The 21,481-nt window shown below is 32.0% G+C and overlaps 2 protein-coding genes across 23 annotated transcripts in view; one reads left to right on the top strand and one right to left on the bottom strand.

The window, feature by feature from the left end:
• Nucleotides 1-7: 7 nt before the first annotated feature.
• Nucleotides 8-1,826, top strand: LOC141452262 (JNK1/MAPK8-associated membrane protein). 2 transcript variants are annotated; one of them, XM_074124232.1, is made up of 6 exons: nt 8-161; nt 239-456; nt 534-746; nt 903-1,072; nt 1,216-1,292; nt 1,404-1,826. In XM_074124232.1, exons 2-6 carry the CDS (start codon nt 392-394, stop codon nt 1,617-1,619), a joined length of 741 nt encoding a protein of 246 aa, XP_073980333.1. In that variant the 5' UTR covers nt 8-161; nt 239-391; the 3' UTR covers nt 1,620-1,826. The 2 variants fall into 2 exon arrangements, with proteins under 2 accessions (XP_073980333.1, XP_073980332.1); XM_074124231.1 differs by having other exon boundaries at nt 143-456.
• A 2,521-nt stretch (nt 1,827-4,347) lies between these two features.
• Nucleotides 4,348-21,481, bottom strand: part of Liprin-alpha (PTPRF interacting protein alpha) — a 213,017-nt gene continuing 195,883 nt past the window's right edge. For 11 of the 21 annotated variants that reach the window (XM_074124205.1, XM_074124193.1, XM_074124185.1 and 8 more), the window contains 9 exons: nt 21,065-21,249; nt 20,391-20,447; nt 18,351-18,666; nt 18,114-18,262; nt 17,591-17,794; nt 17,226-17,489; nt 16,497-16,653; nt 15,644-15,760; nt 4,348-14,362 (listed from right to left, as the gene is read on the bottom strand). In XM_074124205.1, the coding sequence (XP_073980306.1) occupies nt 14,276-14,362; nt 15,644-15,760; nt 16,497-16,653; nt 17,226-17,489; nt 17,591-17,794; nt 18,114-18,262; nt 18,351-18,666; nt 20,391-20,447; nt 21,065-21,249 (1,536 nt within the window). In that variant the 3' untranslated portion in view covers nt 4,348-14,275. The remainder of the gene's footprint in view (nt 14,363-15,643; nt 15,761-16,496; nt 16,654-17,225; nt 17,490-17,590; nt 17,795-18,113; nt 18,263-18,350; nt 18,667-20,390; nt 20,448-21,064; nt 21,250-21,481) is intronic. The other 10 variants (XM_074124189.1, XM_074124199.1, XM_074124194.1 and 7 more) reach the window with 4 other exon arrangements.

The raw sequence follows: 21,481 nt of genomic DNA, 5'->3' as shown, positions 1-21,481 counted from the left end.
TAATTATATTATGTAATATTTATAAAAATAAAAATATTTGTAAATAATTAGCCATAAAAATAGAGTTTTTATTTGGTTTGTTATTAAAATAAGACGAATTTAGTTAAAAATTAATTGACTGATATTCTCAGTTAACCTTATTTCTATAACATCACTAGAAGGTAACATTCTCTAAACTAACTTTTAGTAAAGTATTTCATTTCAAATTAAATGATTTTTTTAATTACCTGCTATGAAGTGTCCAGGCCTTTACTGCGGTCGAGAGCTACTCCCTGATGGCACCTGGAGTGCCTGTGGATCTTGTCCAAGAGGATTCAGAGCAAATGAAACATCATATTGTGTTCCTTGTGAAGATAGACCAGTCTTTTATGATTGGCTTTACTTAGGTTTTATGACCTTCTCTCCGTTGGTTTTACATTGGTTTTGTATTGATAATACCACTCCATTTCGTGGTCGGTAAGTTTGTTTTTTTTCACGAGTGACAAATCAGTGTTTTGGTGTTTTATTTACTTGAATTATGTTTGCCTGTTCAGTTTAAGCAGAGGAGCTTTGGTTCTTCATTTATCTGCTTTGGTGGAGATTGCGCTTGCAGCAGTTGCCACCGTGTTATTAGTTGAACCATTTGGTGAACTAGAACTCAATGCATGTCCTGTTACATCGCTGTCAGACTGGTATACATTATTTCACAACCCAAGGCCTAATTATACCGAAGTATTACATTGTACACAAGAAGCAGTGTATCCGTTGTAAGTGAACAATTAACTCAGTTCTAGTTGTTTGAAAAATTAGTTTAAGCTCTTTCAAGCATGGAGTAAACTGGGATAAAATTACCCTTTTACTAATGAAAAGCTCAAATAGCTTTCTCAACAGTTTAACAAAGTAAAAAATTTCTTCTCTTCCAGACATACTATGGTCTTTATATTTTATGGTTTATCTGTAACCGCAATGCTATTGATAAGACCTTGGTTGGTCAGATTTTGTTTACCAAAAACTGGCGGCGATACAATTTATGCAGCCTTGTATTTCTTCCCGATACTGGCGGTACTTCATGCGATCTTCGGAGGACTTATTTGTTAGTAGTGGAATAATTTTTTGATTTGTTATATAACCGAAAGCTAGAGCACCATGAACATTTTGAGTAGTAGTGTTTCTCAAGCAATTGTTGGATTATCCTCTTATGTCCTTAATAAGTTATTATTAATTTTTTTTTCACAGATTACGCATTTCCTTACATCGTTATCGTACTATCAATAATCTCAAATGCTGCACATTTTGCTTTTAAAATGGATCAGGTCGGTTTATATATATTCTTCATGTTAGAGATCTCAATATTTAGTCATTGTACGCTAAAAAAACAAAAAGTATTGTTTCTAATATATTTATATAAATATTTTCTTTTCAAGTCCATGAAGTTCCTGTTAGTGAACACAATCACTGATGTACGCAACAGTATGATCGTACTCGGACATTGGTTGGTCCATGGATATGGCATCATATCGTTGACAGAACTAACGGAACCAGCTCTCTACGGATCATTACTGTGTCTAGTTCCGCTTCCAGCTGTTTTCTACATCCTCACGGCAAGGTTTACCGATCCGCACAAATTACATACAGATTAAAGATTCAACTGGATAGAGACAAATTTTAATTTAATCTCAGTGTGCTATTTATTTTATTGTAGGAATATTGTAAATTTGTGGTAAAATGTACAGATATATTTATTAGCTGAATGAGTGAATGGATCCATTTTTATTTTCTTGGTGCTTGTTGTAAATAGATATGTAAATATTTTTTATTGAATGTAAATAAATCGATAATTCATTTAATTTACATTTTTTGTATGCAGAACTTTCCCTTCGGTGTTTCTTTTATAATTATTTTTAACACAGATTACTTTTTAAGATGATATTGTTAAAAATATATAAATGAATATTTACCTGATAACTTGGAATGATAATTATCTAACAATTCAAAGAAATGTTTCACAAAATGCAATGAATTTATGATAATTATCTAGATCAAATTGAAAAGAAATTTACTTAATGGGGAAAAAGTGCTATCTATGTGCATGACAAAAAGAGTTTAGGCCGAAATTTATTTAAAATATCTAGTAATTAATAATTATCATTCAAAATTTGTAATTATGAATTAATTTAATATTCAGTAAATTCATGAATAATTCGATGCTTAATTTTTATTCATTATTCGGATGAAATAATAGAAATTTTTGTTTTTCGAAACGGGCTCTTAACGATCAATCAATTTTTATTTGATTGGCGATTTCTCATAAATTCGAAACGCCTTACTGAAAAATGTTATTATTAATTTAGAAATGAGTTCATTTGAAGAAAAGATAATTTAGGAAAGGCCCCTTGGCTACTAAAGGAAATGCTCTTTCAACGAGGATGGTATGTAGTTATTGTATAAATTAGTAATTTACGCCAAATTTCTTTGTTTTAATAAAAAAAAATTAACATGTGGCTGTGTCATGGACATGGTCGTGTGTTGTACGTGAATACGTTTACGTAACGGGTTATATTTTTTATATATATGTATTTAGGATGAAATCAAGGAAACAAATAATTACTGTATTACAATATAACTTTATTAATTACAGGTCTGTGATACGAAAATGTATCTTCATAATCGATGATCGAACACAATCTACGAGGGTCGTTTGAAAAGTCCGTGCAAAAATAAAAACTACTTAATTTTTTGGGGTAAACCTTTTTTATTTTCCAACATAGTCTCTTTTTAGGCTTATACACTTCGTCCAACGCTGCTCTAGTTTGTTGATCCCTTCCGAATAATAGGATTTGTCCAAGTCTGAAAAATAGCCATTCGTTTCTGCAATCGTTTGAATAAAATCTTTTTCCCGCCAGCCATTTCTTCATATTGGGGAACAAATAGTAGTCCGAGGGAGCCAAGTCTGGAGAATAGGGGGGATGTGAAACGAGTTGGAACCCTATTTCCATTAATTTTGCGACAACAACTGCTGAGGTGTGAGCTGGTGCGTTGTCGTGATGGAAAAGGACTTTTTTGTGGGCCAATCGTGGGCGTTTTTCTTGCAGCTCGGTTTTCAAACGGTCCAATAACGATGAATAATATGCACCTGTAATAGTTTTACCCTTTTCCAGATAGTCGATGAGGATTATTCCTAGTGAATCCCAAAAGACAGTCGCCATAAGCTTTCCGGCCGAAGGAACGGTCTTCGCCTTTTTTGGCGCAGATTCCCCCTTGGTAACCCATTGTTTAGATTGTTCTTTGGTCTCAGGAGTGTAGTGATGTATCCATGTTTCATCCACAGTGACGAAACGATGCTTAAAGTCATGCAGATTCTTCTGGAACTGCTGCAAACCGTCCTTGCAACACTTCACACGATTTCGTTTTTGGTCAAGCGTGAGAAAATCACTCGGACTTCCTCGATTCAAACGAATGCCAAACACAAAGAAATAGCTGAAACTTGGTGTGTGTTCTTCCAAGAGATGCTACTAACTAAACATAACATCGATACGCGGCCAGTAGTGCTATCTCTCTGACTTTGCACGGACTTTTCAAACGACCCTCGTATGCCAATACAGTCCGTTGACGTTGCAGAAGCGATTTTATCATCCTCTTGCATAATTTTAACAGATGTACTGGACACCGTCGTTGATCCGCTCGGCCGTATTCATTCTTTTAGGTTCACGGCACAGCTAAACTCGGTCATATGGTGTTTATATTATTACCATTCGATTGTTCTTGTGAAGCCCTTTCCAACCGTATACGATCTCTTGGTATTTGGTTTTGGCTTTTCGACGCGTGTAGGCCGATATTATATATTTTTTTTATTTTATTCTAACACCTTATTATATTCACTGTCACTATTTTACAATTGTTTTATATACAATCGATAGATTGTGACTGACAGCTGACGATTAAAACTTAAACGAACATCTTGGCTTCTCTCCGTGTCCAAAAAAGTTATACAATTTGCAAATCTCGATACGCAGCAAAATGATCTCAAAATGGCGGCGCTTCCCCCTCCACCGCGCGCGATGCGTCACAGTTCTCGCTTATCGTAATGAATTCTTTGATCCTTTTAGCTATCCAGTGGTCTAATTTAATTTTGGATGTAGTCGATAGATTCGAAACTATAATGGCCAAACTGTATCCCCCCCGATTTTGTTATCATTAGGTTTTTTGGGCTGCCTCCATATGATAGGAAATTTAAAGACGTATTCAAGTCAAAATTGTCATTTTTTTTGAATCGCCAAACTAAAGAAAAAAAAATTTTCGAAGACGACTTAACTCAACTGATCTTTAAATATAACTTCTTTTTTTTTTAAGTAAAAAAAAAAATAAAACTCAAAAGAGATAATCTTCAATTTATTCACATTTACGTTTTTAAATAACAACTGCATTTTTATTTTTATTTTTTGTAAACACTATTCGAAATTAAAACTGCAGTGAAAAGAACAAATTTTCTTTTTGTTATTTCACTATGGTATTTTCTTTTCCTCACCTTATTTAACAACTTACTTCTACATATTTATTCCATTTTTTTTTGTATTTTCATTTTTATGTAAGAATGCAAAAGTATATATATTATGTACACATATACCTTTCATTTTTCTTTTAAATTCTATTAATAACTTTATATTATAATACTGTTTCGAGTTTTTTTTTCACATTCCCATCTGATTTTTTTGTATAACTGTGTCATTTATTTTTAAATACATATATATTTTTTTATTTTACAGGCCATTATCGATGGAAAAATTAAGAGATCGTTTAATTTTTCTTCTCCAAATTCAGTTAATTTTCTTTGTAACTTACTTTTATTTTTATACAATCTTAAAACCAAGTTTAAACTAAAAAACAATAGGTTAACATTAACTGTACATTAGTAATAAAAAAAAAAAAAAGGGAGTAATATCTTTTTATTTTTTTGCTAATTTTGGTCAGCAAAGGAAGAACTGTTTTGCATAATGGGAAGAGAGATCTATTACTTTTTCGAATCGTATTATTTTGGGGGTGTTTATTTATTTTTTACAAAGGACTAGATAACATTGGATTTTAGGTAACTCCAAAGCATAAAACTTGAAATGAACATTTACAAAAGCTTCTTTTTTGACGCGCATATATATTATATACTGTTATATTTCTTAATGATCCGTATTGGAAAAGCAGAAAATTCTTAAATTGCAGGTTATAGAAAATACATAATTTTTCTTTTATTTTATGTTTATAATTTCTTTTTGTTTTTATAATGTGCCTATATAGTTTCTTTTTCTTTTTTTTTTTTTTATATATATATTTTTATATATAATGGGGTAACTTATATGTAACATATTTTCAGAATTATTATTTACAAAAACATATTTTTTTCCTTTCTTTACAAAAGCACTGTCTTTAAATTTCATTGCAGCTTGTTCAAAAAATTATTACACCATTTTCTGACAACTTCGACACTCCCATAAGATCGATTTAGTGTGAAAAAAACAAAAAAAGGAAGTAATTCTCTAGTGACAGTAGAACTTACAGAGATTATTTCAGAATATTGGTCGTAAAAAATAAATGGCTGCAAGCATATTCTGGAACATTGTCTTCTTTTTCGTAGAGAAAAGGTTAAAAAAGCAATTTGAATGGGCAGAAAACCAAAAAGATGTAAATCAGAAAAGGGATTGCTGAATATCTCTTTTTTTTCTCAACTTAACTTTTAATCTACTGCAATCTTTCTTTTACAGTGGATAAAACTATCAACAGAGTGAATTTGTAAAATCCACTTTTTTTCTACAATATGGCAACTAAAAACCAGTTATTTCCAGTGAAATCTTAAAATGGGAAATCTCGGATGATTACAATCCTTCTCTTATTAATTGATATTAAGACCGTAAAAAATCAACAATTCTTGTAATTTCACTGTCACCATTTTTTTTCTTCTTCATTTTTTTTGCGGGAGCGCCCCGTCTGGGTTATTCAATAAGTAAAAAGACAAGCCTATCCGTACAGGATTCAGTGAAAATGTCATGAGTCAGACTTTACCCGTTGTTACAACATCAAGAACTCGAATTCTATTGTTCTCGGCAGGTGACTTGTGTGATCCGTATGATTAATAAATTATAATTGTAAACCCAAATATGCTGATTATGACTAAAGGATTCGAAAGGCGTAATTCTGAAAAGGCTACCAATTCGACTTATTATATTCTATTCCTTACAAATTGCCACTTAATTACTTAATTTACTGATTAATTAAGATCCTGTTGATGTTTATAAAAGTAGCTTTAAGGTTAGTAAATGTTAGTCTACTGGCTGCTGTGGCAAACAAAGGGACCGACCCTAAAAAGTAGCTTACAATTAAGAAAGAAAAGTCTTATAAATGTTTATTTGCTTTCAAAACGTTTTTTTTTAGAGAACGCCGACCACCGATTAAGGCTACCATGCAAACAAGACAGCTGTAGAAATTACTAAACCTGTGTCGTCATATACTCCAGGACATTAAAGAATCCTTCGACGTTTGACGATTGTATTTTTGGTAAAAATAAATAAATAAAAAGTTATAAACTGAACATTTTGTGTTTGTTTTGGTTTTGGCCTAGTGTCCTCGACTTCCCGGTCAGGTCAGGGGCATAAGGTATTTGGCACTGGCCAGACGTCTAGGAGAGGATCTCGATCAGCGATTTTCTTGGTAACATTTATTGTCTTGAGGTTGACCTTTTTGTTGTTTTTTTTTTTCCTCTGAACTGGGATAAAAAGTCTGTGGAAGCTCCGATCCCACGCGTATTTGCGACCATATAAACGATGATGGATTAATAACAATGACGAAGACAATTAGAATCGGAACTGGCAGCAGCGGCCTCAGAGGCCCCCCTCCCCCCTTTAAAACTTATGGAGTCACCGTTTATCTTTTTTACTTATTGGATTAGTAATTTACAGACATCAAAACTTTCTAATTTCACTTTATAAGCTGTAATGATCGATAAATCTGTTTCAAATTTCCCGATTCCTTTTTAACAATTTTGAAATCTTTTTTTAAATGTTTCTATTAATATTTTTTCTTTGGGAACGGGGGGATAGAGAATTAAATCTACATTAAAATCACCCTGGAAATTTTATCTACAAGACAGGAATACCAAATAACTGGCCCCCTTTTCTTTTGTTAAAAATAATTTTCCTTGATTTTTAATGTGGTTATTATGTATTTTTCTTCATCTATTTAACATTATATTTACTTATACTTATTTTTTTTTTTAATTTATTTACTCGTAAATATGTTAATTTATAATAATCTTTTTGTAATGACTTTTATTATTTCAATTGGCCATGCTTGCCTATTGTCTTTCGTGTTGTCAATTTTTGTTTTATATAAAAAACAGAAAAAAATTAATTAAAACAAATTTGTTTTATAAAAAAAAGTCCTTGCTTTTTTTTTTGGTGAGGTAATAATCATATACTTTAACGCCTAAATATTTCTAACAATAACAGACAAATATATCTAATTCTTATTTTAAATTTATTTATATATTTATTATTTTTGTAATTTTATTTACTCATTTTTTCCTCTTAAAAAACATCAACAAATGTTTTTCTTTTTGCAAATTTTCCAAACTAAAAAAGAAAATAATAATAATACGCGTTTCTTTTTATCATAATTATTATTAATTTTCAATAATTCCTGTACAAGTTATTTTGTATTATTATTTATAATATTTATATCTTATTTATATTAATTTACTTTCTTCTTTTCTTTTTTTTTGTATTTATATATTTATATATGTATAATATTTATAAAATAAATATTGGGCTTAATTATTATACTTGCAGCTATATAAACAAAGCGGAATGCACTCCGTATGGAATTATTATTATTATTATTTTGTAATTTATATATTTTTTCATTATAATTAATTATGAATTTATAATATACAATATTATACAATTGGGCATAACACCTTGAAAAGAAAAGCCTTAGAGATTATATTTTGTAAATTAAAAGTTTTCTCTATTTTTTGCTTTAAAAATTTCATAATGTACATTTTTAAATAGAGGGAGCAGTACTTATATACATACAACAACAAAAAATACATATTTATATAAAAATAATAGAAAAATCAAGATGATTTAATGATGGAACAAAATATGACGGAAAATTCTGTACCACTTAAATAGCATCTCCTACTGGGAAATTATGATTCTGATGTTTAAATTCCTTGATTAAATAAAGTTAAAAATAGATTTTGGGCTACGTTTTGGAACACCCATGGGCACAGGGTGACGAATCCCCTAACTACTTCTCCCTTGAACTTCTTGTAATGAATCCACAGACAAATATCCCTCACCCCCCCCCCCCCCACCCACAACCAGAACTGCACAGAAAATAATTCTTCCCAGGTGTGGGGGGGGGGGGGGAAGAAGAAGAAAATACTGGATAATTTGGATAGATACAAAGTACGAAGATTTAGCTTTTCTTTTCAGTAAATTACGAAAGATTGAAGAATGTCTCATCACTATAGTAGTTGCAATTCTGGTTGAATAACTATAAAACCCCGGTTCAGGCTGAATGCTGAATTTTGTGTCTGTATGTGTGTTCCGAGAGCCAAATAAGGACTGAAAAGGGGGGGGGGTTTGCCTTCAAGGCTGATATTAAAAAAGGGGTGGATATTACACGCTAGGTATGGAATGGAGGACATTTTGGATTGACTGCGTTTCTTCTTCCTCGCGGTGGGGGGGGGGGGAGCCGTGCTTTACTACAATCAATCAATCAAGCTAGGTTATGGAGAGAGGAGAGAAATTCCGCCATGCTGGCCCCATCTTGGTACAATTATTACAGAAATGAAAGATAAAATTAAATAAATAAAAAAAATTATAAACAACCTGATTTACAATTACAAGATTTTTTTTTTGATTTGGGCTAAAATTGTTTATCAATTTCTGTTTGTTTTACAAAAATACATACAATGATGACACATTTATTCCTTACTTGTATTTATTTATACTAATATGAACCAAATATATATTTATAAAAGATTCCAAACCTCACCATTCTTTGGTAATTCTTCGATATGTTAAGATATCAAATTAATCTTATCTACCATCTTTCCAATTAAAGACAAAAAAAAAAAAAAAAACAAATCCCCACCTTAGAGGGTCAATGACCAAATTTTAAAATTAATTCTTGAATCCAGCTGTTACAATTTATTTTATAAATCGCGTGTATAATATAGCGCAAATTTTGTATTGTCCAAGTATCAGAAATGGCGGGGAAAAAAATATAATATATATATTACATTATAAATCCGTTATTACATTTTCAAATTCTTATATCGCTAAACTGTACAACACATGTAAAATGTACGAATACTATTAACATTTTTTTTTAAAGCTGATAACAAAGGGCTTTTGGGTCATTAAAGGGACATTTTATTTTTACAATTCGATAAATATGTGGGTGAAAATGATAATTTAGAGGTAGACCTAATAAATAGGAAGAAAGAGAAAAGTTAGACAAAGTTTTTTTTTTTTTAGTAAGAGATTTTTCCGCTTAAGCCCTTTCTGCGGAAAATTATTGTTATTATTGTGTTTTACAGACATACTTATGATTTGCAAGACTAACAAGTAGAAGCAAACTATATTTTGGTTAATAAATCATTTGTATTGTTTGGTTTTTAAACTCTCCAGTGTGTTGTGTTGTGTGTGGTCTTAAGTATGTACTTAATTAATGAAAGTGGGGAACTCGTAATAACTATGCCACAAAGTTAAGTTAATAAATACTCTAGAGCCGTGTTAAATATTCTTGTCATAATCTTAAAATTCTAACGTTTTCTAAAAAAAAAAAAAAAAAAAAAAAAAAAAATATATATATATATATTAACACTTGGTGCAATCTAGACTGAACTTTTTTTAAAAAAAAAATATGGGAGGGAGCGATGCAAGAGGAGGAAACAGTTCTTAGAACCCCAAGGCTGGAAACATAGTGGAGCGGCGATGATAGCTGCTTCAGATCAAAGAGAGCGACGAGTAGCGAGCAAAGAGTCGCATGCACATAGTGACGAGTTTAGACGCGTTTCCCCTTTCGACGAAACAAGATGGAGGAAATATTTCTATATGAAAATTCTTCCTTGAAAATTTGGTATTTACAGCAGCTTAGAAGCAGAAGGCTGCAGTGTATAAACATATTTAGAAATGAACTTGGTGAATTCCATCACTTGTACCAACAACTTCGGGAGCATCCTGGCAAGATTCATTCGTATTTTAGAATATCTATTTCAACATTTGATTACATACTAGCCCAATGTAATCCCATTAATCCTAGCAGTTACTTTAAGGTATCAAAATAAAAATACAAGCAGATAAAAAGAAATTAGTCAATTAAAAAAAACAATAATTTTATTAAATCACTACTTCATGATTTGTCGTAAATTAATGTTGTTCATCTGAAAAACTGGAGTAGTACGACGCTACAGAAGAAGAATTGGAGAATTCGTTCTGATCAGAAGTAGTAGGACGTGAAAATGTAATTTAATTTTGCCTAGTATTTAGATGAAAGTTAGTATTAAGGGATTGAGAACCAAATTAAATGTAGCAAAAATTAACTGAATTCTCCATTAACTACTAATTGTTAATTAATTTTAACTATTAATTATTAAAAACTATTGTAGCTTCGCAAATACTATGTTCCACAGAGGTTTCTTTAAACAAACTAAACCAATCAATGTAACAATATCCATAACCTTTGAAAAATAACCTTTACAAATTGAGCGCGATTAGAGCGTAGAAATCAAACATGTCATAACGCTTTGCTCTACTCTCTATAGATAACGTTGCTCTATCTTCGCTTTGCTCTCCACTATGCGCGGTCCCATATGTTAACTTGTGTTTGATTTCGCCGCTTTGCTCGCCGCTCTGCTATGTTTCCAGCCTAGAAGAGCCCCCCGTCGACCAAAATCAGTTTTGAAATTAATAATTTAGGATTTTCAAAATTGAATGATTATTGCCAGTTCTTTTTCTCCTAACATTGTGAAAAATTCTAACAATTTGTTCTGTTTTTTTTTTAACTTCATTCACTTAAAAATTGTCTAAATATAGAAATTATTACATATTCATCCGAAAATTTGGATTTTTCTTTAGGTTTTTGGAGACATTTGGAGCATCGTTTACATTTAACGACCAACTGATTAAAACTATGTTTTTTTTGGTTTCGTTTTTTTAATAAACAAAAAATTCATTCTCAAAACATTAAAATTGTCCCCGATAGGACACAGTTGTCTAAGGGTTCATCGTCAAAAAAAACTGCATGAAAAAAAGGAGTAACGTTGAAAAACACCTAACTTTCGTCATCTGTTTAGTAACATCGTATTAAAAAAATAAATCTGTATGTATGTCTGCAAAATATATTTTAAGGTTTAAATAAAACTAAATACATTTAGTAAAATCAAGTTCCAAGTCGATCCCAAACAAACCTGTCCGCCCTTATTTCAACTTGTGATTTGTTAATCTTTATTTAACCTTAAATAAATATTTAACTTCCAATTTAATGAAAAGCCATTTTTTTATTATTCCCTTTACATTATAAGCATTTTAAATTATTTTTCCTTATCAATTAGAAAACAAAAAACAAAAAAATTCTTTGGCGAATGCAGTCATTTCCTGTATTTCATGTTAGTTTTGTTCAAACAATTTATGGTAAACATTATAATTATTATTGACAAGCAATTATTAGCGCCAGTTAAAAGTGCCAAGATTTTCTTTTTGAAAATACCGCATTTTTTTCTCCCCTTACGATTAAGGTAAGGTAAAATTATATATATATAAAGTAGTATTTTAATAAGTACAAATCTCTTTAACTTAAAATAAATGTTTTCTTTTTTAGGAATGTTTGAAATTCAATATGATTTGAATTTTCTCTCCTTAAAACGGCCTTGGTGAAACCTTTCAAGAAAATTTCCCATTTGATCATGTTTTACTTCAAGATTTTCTTTTGAGTGCAACTTAAAACTAAAAAAGCATCAAGTGTATTTTCTTTGTTTACATAAGCCAGAAAATATAAGTTCGTGTAGATAATTGACTCTAACGAACCCTGTCAAAACAATTGAAATTTCTGATTGTCACAGGAGGAAGGCTTTCTTTTGTTGTGTGATCACCCTAAGAAAGTAGGAGTTGTCTGAATTAAACTCGTCCACGTTTATCTCCAAGGTACCCTCTATTCCATGGGAACAGCTGAACTGAGTATGCTGTGTGGTGTATAAGCAGAGAACATCATGATATGTTTTACTTTTGAGGGCATAAGAAAGCTGATTTGATCTGAGACCGAAGACGACCAAAATTGTGATTGTTGTGCAGTGTGTTGCTGTAAAATGGCGAGAATCACTCGTTCATGACTTTCTGTTTCATCAAAGGGTAGGTTTTATTATCACCTAATATTTATTATTTCTTGGTTACTTCACATCTGGCTGCCCACAAAAAAAGCTGGGCTGGAAGAGACCGTTTTTTTTTCTTTTCACGACTTTTAATATCTGCCTGAAGCACTTGTGGCAGAGAGGAATGTGCTCTCCAGTCTTGTGACACAAGAGACAAATGGAAGACTCAACCAGTGAAGGGAAAGTGGATTTCTTTCAAGGTCCATGGCGGCCCTGCGGTACCCCAGCTTAATTTAAAACACCAAAGACAGTTATTAAAATAAATAAAATTAAACACACAATAGTTCATGTGCCTCAACCTACTTAAAATTCATCCAAATTAAGATGAAGAAGAAGGTGACTGTGCCGTGAAATAGCACCAAAGGAGTGCTCATTCCTTAACTACCTGCTCCCCATTTTGTATCTCCTAGATCTACCCTAGAGTTCTTGGATGAGAGTGACATCACCTCGAGGTGATGCTGCAAGTTGAGGTTGTCTTCCCAGACACCAAGAGGAAATCAGCCAAGTTTGTTTGGCTAAAGAAGAAAACAAGATGGATGTGAGAAAAAGATTAGGCTGTATGTACTCCATTAAGCCAAACTTGTTCCAAGAAAGGTACATCTCAGTAGAATATCTCGGGACTAGTTCTCTACCCTAGGCTTGCATTAAATGTCCTTACGTTTCTTTAAAATAATTATTTAAAGAAGAATAAAACCCCAGACAAGCACTAATCAATCTAATTGCTAAGCCTTGCGCACTATCTGAGGAAAAAATTATCCTGCTTAAATTTTATTGATGACATTTTACATGAATAGAAAGATTTAACAATACGTAATGACAATTTTACAGGAAGTGAACACATAATTTTAACAGTTTGCGTGAAAAAAAAATTAAGAAATTAAAAATGTAAATTTCTAATCGAGGCTTGCTTTTTTCTTTTGACTAATGCAATTAAATGACTGCAGCTTATTTGACTAGTACAAGGAAAAATGCGACATAGTGCGTTATAAGGTTAACATAATGTGTGAGGCGAATTTTGGTACAAACTAATGAAATAGAAGAGAATTATACAAAAATGAATTCATTTCATTATACTTACATAATTACATAATAAAACGAAAAAGTTTTGTTAAATATTAGTAATTAAATACAAAAAAAGGTAACAAGTTGTTTTAATTTTAATCATTTAAAATTATAAATTGTAATAAAATTTAAAAATAAGACAAAATTATGAAGGTTTTTTTTTTTTTCAAAAGAAGAAAGGAAAAGTAGCAGCAAAAAATTTGAATTCCGGAATATTATCAGCTTAAAGAAAAGCAATTATCGATTATTGAGTTTTTGTTTTTACACGAACTAATCGATTATAAACAAATTAACTTATTAAAAAGAAAAATTACACAGCCTGTTATATTTTTTATTTTATTTAACCTTCAACTTTCCCCCAAAAGGAAACTTAAACAAAAACAAAAACAAAAAAATCACAAGTTCCGCTAAATCCATTGAAAACTTTACATCATATTTATATTATCCAAATCATCATACTTTATGGGAACATCATCCATGTTTCCGACAATGGATGCTCCTTAATTATTTATGATTATTATTTTTAGAAACTGCTCGACTGCACACTCTTTCAAATTATTAGGCCTTTGAGCAAGGAACTTATACAATGTCTCCTAAAGTATGTTATTTTTTTTTTTACAAATAATAATAATAAAAAACAATAATGTAAAAAAACATAACACACAGAGAGATCAGACCAAACGACGAGCAAGGTCCGCTAGCTAAAAGTCTTTCAATTATTTTAATTTATTAAAATAATTAGACATACTGTTCATTGGGCAGAATGCGTCCAGTATGCATCTTGTCCACTATACAGGTTAGGTTTCCTATTTATCAAGATTTTGCCATTTCCGGATCTGCACGACGATCTGTAGCCATGTATAATAAATTGTTAAATTCCACTTCTAGTGTTTCTCTAGCCTAAAAAGAGATAAAAAATAATTATTAATAAACTAAACAAATTTATATAGATTAAATGTAAACCGCCCAAGATATCTAATCTAATCCATCTAATTGGGCTTTAAGCCGAGCCTAAAAATAAAATGTCGATTACTTTACTTAACTTTAGATTAAAAATAATTTAACTTAAAGTATTTTTGAATTTTTGTTAAAAAAGAAATTTCTGCTACTCAAAAAGCTGTTCCAGACACTGGAGCAGGTGCTCTACTATGGTAGGCACAAGTCTAGTAGAAAAGATAATCGCATTGTTTTCAGGCTAAGTTTAATATTCAACTTCCAAATAGAAGTCGGTGAAATGGGTTTGGAAGCACATACTTTACTAATAAAATTTGTTTTAACAAATAAGATGCTGCACACAAGATTCTAAGTGCTCTCTCGCACTCACTAATTCATTCTTAAATAACCACTATTACGTAAAACACCAAACCTTAAATGTTGCAAAATGGTTTGTACCATAAATTAGCAAATACAATAATTTGAGTAGAACATATAAGCAGAAGAGTGCAAAGATCGTTTTTCGCCAAATCTGGAGCTTCCCTGGATGGAGCATAAATAATAGAGGTCAGCCCGAACGCTCTCTCTTGAATTTGGGGAGAGGTCTTCCATAAAATATTAATTTTGGGAATAGGAACAAAAAGAAGAGTTGGCACCAGTGTGTTATTCCTAACTGCCGGTTCCTATTTCATATCCTAGTACTTTGATACGTGTATCTGGAAGAGTTGTTTAATTACCTGGGATGCTGGTTTGGACAGTGATCTCTACAGATCACAATGGAAGACTTAATAGATAAATTTAGTCAAATTGTTAATATGTATGTAGACCCTATGTCTATTGTATGGGGGTGTACAAGGTATCAGAGTGAGTGTTGATAGGCTGGGATTCCCGCAGGGATGCCAAGAACCCTGAAGAAGTGGCTAGTCAGTCCACTTCCCTCTACGGAGATGGTCCAGTAAACACTGAAATAAACAATATCAGAACGTCAAAGACTTCATTCCTTATCTAAAATATTCGTGATTGCTGTAAAATGGTGGTTCAGCAAAAAAACTTGGTTTTTTGATGATTTAAGGGTCCAAATAAACCTTGTATCTTTAGAAAACACCCTCAGGAGAATTGGGAGAAGATAAGAAGGCAATCAGCAGGAATAAATGCGAGGGTTTGTTCTTATACCAGAGAAAAAAAAATTAATGCAGAAGTTTCTAAACACTGATCAAACAAAATTTAAGTAAAATTGAAAATGCTCACCTGGGTATTATGAGTTGGTATTTGCAGCGCAAGTGCCATACTTTTATGATCAAAACTTTCATCTAACGCTATCAAAGCACCATGTACACCAGATTCAGTCAAATTTCCGGCGTATTCCTGTAAATAAATAAACAAATAATTAAAAAACAAAACAAGACTACTATGATCAAAATAAAAAACCTATTTCTTTCTGCAACCGAATAATTTTAAATAATAATATTTAAGAAAACACTAATTACATGGAAATACTGTTCGTGTATGGCATTGATATTAGAGTCTTTCCTACATGTCATGCAGGTATTAATGATATTGCTTTATCTCCTAAACAAATCTTTTGATTCAGGAAATTGACAGAAAATTCATGGAAGATCTTAAGTCAGTCGTAAAAATAAAAAATAAAAAAGTTAACTATAGGGCATTTACTAGTTCGACTGTTGATAGAAAAGGAAGTTGCAAGAATACTGGATGTAGAGTATTTGTTAATAGTTTTGATGGCTGTTTCGTTAATCCAAAAGGAAGAAATATTATTGCCAATTTCAGTCATATTTTTACTTGTCAAGCTCATCAAAATGGAATTAGCTCATCTTGAGGGCTTAAGCTTAATAATAATAATATATATCTTTTCTTTTTTTTTTACATTGTATCTTCTGACACGTTTAGGCACTGTCCAGAAGTTTTTGTATAGGTTAGTCAGAAAAAATAACAAGTAATAATCCAGTGAATTCATTGCTTATTAAGTAAAATATATCAATCACTTATCTACATATAATAGACTACATTCTGAATCACACATTCCATGAAAAACCAAGCAATATTTTGTTAACATTTTTCAATAATAATAAAAAAAACTAACCTTAAGTCCAATGGAGGAAACCCAACGCATTACTCTTTCATTAGACCAAACTAATACGTCGGAGATTTCATTATCTGAAGCTCTTCTACGTTTTTCTAAATCTTTTCTATCATAGTTTACCCTCTTCAAACAGGCGATACCAAACTGAAGGCTAGTCCTATGGATATTAAAAACAAAAACAAAAACTAAGTTCAGTTTACGTTAGGAAAGTATTTTCTTTATATTTAAACAGTTTCAGGTTCGTCTGCAACCATATTCAGGGACTGGCAAGTATAACCTGACCTTTGTGAGGGGAGGTTATAGTATATAACATGTTAGTAAATATAACACAGGTGTGAACACATTTCTTTCTCTTACAAATTCTCTTACTTTCTCTTTTGGTTCTTAAAATTCCGAATTATTTAGAAAATATTAATTTTTAAAAATTTATTAATACAAATTTTATTTAGTGACAGCAATATTCCCTGATTACTGCTTTTTTCATAATTTCCTTAGAACAATTATTCAAATAAAAGTTTTAGATTTTCGAGTATGCAAGGCAAATAAATACCAAGTTTTGAGAGATGCATGGCAACCACTTTCGAAAAATAAAATAAAGGAGAAAAATGTGCTCAGAAAAATATTACTTCCGACTGAGGAATAAACTTCCTCAGCCAAACGAGCAGTGAAAACTCGACTAAAGATTTAAAACTAAAATAAAATAAAAACAAACTAAAAATTGAACCATACCTATGGAAACCGTCGACCATTTTCAATTGGCCTCTAAGATCTTTCTTTGTTAGATAATCTAACATTCTGGCATCTACTAAACTTTCCATAAAAGTGGTCCTATATTGTGGCAAACCTAACGACGGAAGCCACATATTGCCCAACCATTCATGGTTCATATCGCCAAAAGCAAGTGTTACTCGTGAAGTTTTCGGTGCCGATGGTGATGTTAACGATACCATTTCTTGTATTGCTAGACGTAATTTCAATCTATGAAGTGGATTACTGAAAACAGAACAAAATAAATAAATAAATAGAAGAACACAAACAATTAATTCAAGTTTATTTTTCTTTTCTTTGCTATAAATAGAATTTAAATACAATACCTAATTCCTATTTCTCGTTGTATTTCTGTATCAGAAAGGGCGCTCATTATTGCTCCAGATTTTACGTTCGCTCTACACGCGGCAACATACCAGGCAGGCATTCCTACCCATAACTCCAACCATGCCACAATGGTCGGGCCGTTCCATAGGGCAAACGGTGTGCCGGCTTTCATTGCTTCAGCTAGTAGACCTTGTCGTACACAACTGAAATGATAAGCGTATTAAAGTTTAAGATGTCAGAGTTCAAGCAGAAGGGTTTTATTTAGTTCTGACTGGTAATAAGAATTAATTCCAGTTTTTGGACACTGCTATAGGAGAATCATGCATTTATTTATTTTACCTTGTGGAGAGATTTAATGTTCTTAGATGTTAATAATTTTTTTACATTATTTTTCTCGTTTTCTGTAGTTCATTTTGAACTCTCTTTTAAAAAATACCAATTATTTTATAAGAAAGCGTAAGTGGTTAAATAAATTGGGTAAATTTTGACAATTAATAAAGAATACAATTAAAAATATGTTACTTTTTATTCTTTCTTCTGTCAAGATCTGATCTCTGACCCATGCTGCCCAAAGTTGATGAATCGCCCGTGAAATCAGCTTCACCCATCGAGGAGGACATTGTGACAATTTCCTGGCCGGGCCCAGCTCCTACTGCTTCTTTACCTTTTACCTGTGAGTTTATTTAAGGAGAGACAAATTTAGAACTCTCCACGGATCATGATGGAAAAGGGGCAAAAAAAAAAAAATTGATATCTTACCTTCTCTTTTTTGCTGAAGAACCTTCCTAATGAAGATTTAATGCCTTTCTTCTTATGCTGTTGAGCGGCGGCCACAGCTGCAGCTGACTGCGAACCATACTGCACCTGCTGCCCCATGGACATACCATGTTGACCCATGGCCATCATCGCCGCCGCAGAGGAAGTCTGTGTGATGGGTCCACCGCCCATGGATGTGGAATGTTGTAGGCCAATTGTACTGCCCGAGGACACCAAGGATGCGGCATGTTTGTGCAAGGAATCCTGCGAGCTGTGCCGAGAAGACATTGGAGACGGTGGAGTTGAAAATCCGCTCGGCCTAAGCATACACACACAAGCGAACCACTACTATCTACTCACTAAACCAACTACTTCCGGCCAACACTCCTCTAGGTTTTGCTATTTACTCACTGCCGCTGCATCATTAAGCACAGCTTGCTCATAACAACAAAAAAAATCTTTCTATTCTATTTTAATTTCTATTTACTAACGTTTGTTTTTGTTTTTAGCTTATTTACAAATTCTAAGTTCACTTTTTTAACCAAAAACCTAAGGTTCTATTCAACAATCACAATTTTTTACATAAACGTTTTTAACTTTACTTTTTGGTTCAAGATTGGCTAGATTCATGAATGCTAGTAGATGGTAAGATGCTGGATGACTTGCCTAATTTTAGAAATAGTAAAAATAAAAAAAAGAATAGATTCAATTGTGAAGATAACATTTTATTTTAGATGAAACGTTTCGGCATCTTCAATACATCATCCTCAGCCAAAACTCTACAGAGTTAAAGAACCCGTCATTGTTTTTTCAATATACATTGTAATTATTAATAGCATCACGGCATTCTTATTAAAATTAATGAAACATAGATTCAAATCGTATTCACCACTTACTCTACTTTTGAAATCATTCTAATCTAATCTTTCATGAAACATTCATATCTATTTCATGCTATTTTTTCTTCATTATATATTCTGATGTTATCTGTAATTGTTATGTATATAAAAGACAATGAATGTTTTTTATGAATTAGTAGAGTTTTGATCGAGAATGGCATATTGAAGATGCCGAAACGTTTCATCTGAAACAAAAAGTAGAACTTCTTTTAAGGTGATAATACCAACCATCAAGCGAGTACTAAGTAATTCCAAAGATAAAATATTGTTTGAACTCGTTGCTCATTTTCAATGCAATATTACGCATCCAACAATAAGGCTATGCTTTTATTTCTTTAAATACTACAGTTTACAACTTCCAGGAAAGCTTGACTTCCAGAAAGAAAGGGAAACCATTTCCCAGAGCTTAAGGTAGCCTGAGGGACTGTTCAAGAGAATTAAGTCCAGAAAAAAATCTGGGCAAAATACTCGGAAATTGGGACCATGAATGCGTTGTTGGGAGATTAAAAAGCGTGAGCTTCGATTCAAGGAAAACGCATATCGCACACAGCGGATGATCTGGTCCTGAGAAAAGATTTTCAGAAGCCTGGAAAATTGGAGAAGGATATGAACTCCCCATATACCCACCTAAACCACAACTAATTAAGAAATTTTTCTGAAAAAAGTTACTCTATATCTCTTTGTTGCCACCAAGACCCAAATCTTACAATGTAAACAATACACCAAACAGAGGTTATGATTTACGATGTCTTAATAGGTCGTCCATTAAAGTTAATTGTCCGGAAAATTTACAAAATTTTACAGTTATGTACATAAAACTCTTAATTCTATTTGAAATAAAAAATAAAAAAATAGAAATGGGTTAATGATTATTAATGAGTAGTTTAGTACATACAGATTAATTAAAAGAACATGTAGTAATTCTAAAAATATATGCTTTATGCTATAATTGGCAGGCATTCCTAACCTAAGACACATTCTACCTTCTAATTGGTAGCTTTCATTACTTCTAGTTCATCACAATTTTTATTTGTACATTTTCTTTTTTTAAATTTATACTTTTGGTTAATAATGAAACAAACAAAATTAAGGAAGAAAACTAAAAAATCAAAAACTTTAGCTCAAAAATAATGATTTAGCTCACCTTAATGCAGCCTGACCATAACTGCTGACAGAAGGGAGGGAGTTCATGCCCGTTTTTCTGCAGACAGCAAACAACAAACATGGTTTGCAAGCATTAGCGGTTAAAAGCCATTAAGCGTAGTTTTAAACAAAGAAAAAAAAAAATATTTTTTTTTGACAGGAATTAGTTTAAATTGAAATATGACTTGAAGACAACAATTAATTTACCGGTCTTATTTCAATACCACTTTTACGGATATCGATCAAAGCTGATTAAAGAGACTTGTCAATATTTTAAAAATATTACGTTAAAAAAACATCGATTTTTCAGAGCTGTGAATCCTTTGAATCCTTTTTAGCTTTCATACTATGACTACTCAGATTAGAAACTCATTTCCTCTCAAAAGAAGTCGTGAGAGTGAGCATACTATTATTATTTTTGTTCTAGGCAAGCCACAATTCCGCAAGCTTTGAAAGAAAAAACTGTTATCCCGGAAAATGTCAGCTCATTACAGTTTAGAAAAGTTAGTAACCCAAGAAATGAATAAAAGTATTCATGAAAATTACTGTTACTTAAAAAAAAAAAAAAGGGAACATGCAATTTAAACCCTAAATTTAGAGGAGTGGGATAGAAAAATGATTTAATGGGTAACCAAATGGTTAAGAATTGATAAAAAGTCCATGTCCAACTCCTACCTTCGAAGTTCTTCCTGGGAATGTGCCAAAGCTTGTGCTACCCTCTCAAGACGTAGACTCCTAGCAGTTAGAGGACTTGCAGCTCCGCTCGCCTCGTTGCTCTGCGGAACACCTCCTGGTGGTCCACCGCCGCCAAGTGACTGTAGTTCATCTGACAGATCGCTAGACAGCTGGGCAAGCTGTAACTGACATTCAAAAAATTACTTGCTTAATATTACTTCTTAGAAGTTTGTTCACTTTTCTTTCAAGAAATTAATTGAAAAAGCTTCAAGATTGCATATGATTCTGGAAAAGATTCTAGCAAAACAATTTCAACAGATTTAGAGGAAGCTGCAATCTGTATCAATTATTGTGAAGAGTTCCGGCCTGCGATTTTTTTTTTTTTACTTAAATTCTAAACAAACAATTCTTTCTCAA

Source organism: Rhodnius prolixus, unplaced genomic scaffold, assembly GCF_049639745.1.
Source record: "Rhodnius prolixus isolate KJV_2025 unplaced genomic scaffold, Rpr scaffold_3, whole genome shotgun sequence".
NCBI lineage: Eukaryota > Metazoa > Arthropoda > Insecta > Hemiptera > Reduviidae > Rhodnius > Rhodnius prolixus.
This window is presented reverse-complemented; position numbering and strand designations above follow the sequence as displayed.

What these genes read in the sequence shown, in the direction of transcription:
- LOC141452262 (XM_074124231.1), top strand. Translation starts at nt 233, where the DNA reads ATGAAGTGTCCAGGCCTTTACTGCGGTCGAGAGCTACTCCCTGATGGC. An exon ending in ACCACTCCATTTCGTGGTCG is followed by an intron (nt 457 to 533) that starts GTAAGTTTGTTT and finishes TTGCCTGTTCAG; the next exon opens with TTTAAGCAGAGGAGCTTTGG. An exon ending in CAAGAAGCAGTGTATCCGTT is followed by an intron (nt 747 to 902) that starts GTAAGTGAACAA and finishes CTTCTCTTCCAG; the next exon opens with ACATACTATGGTCTTTATAT.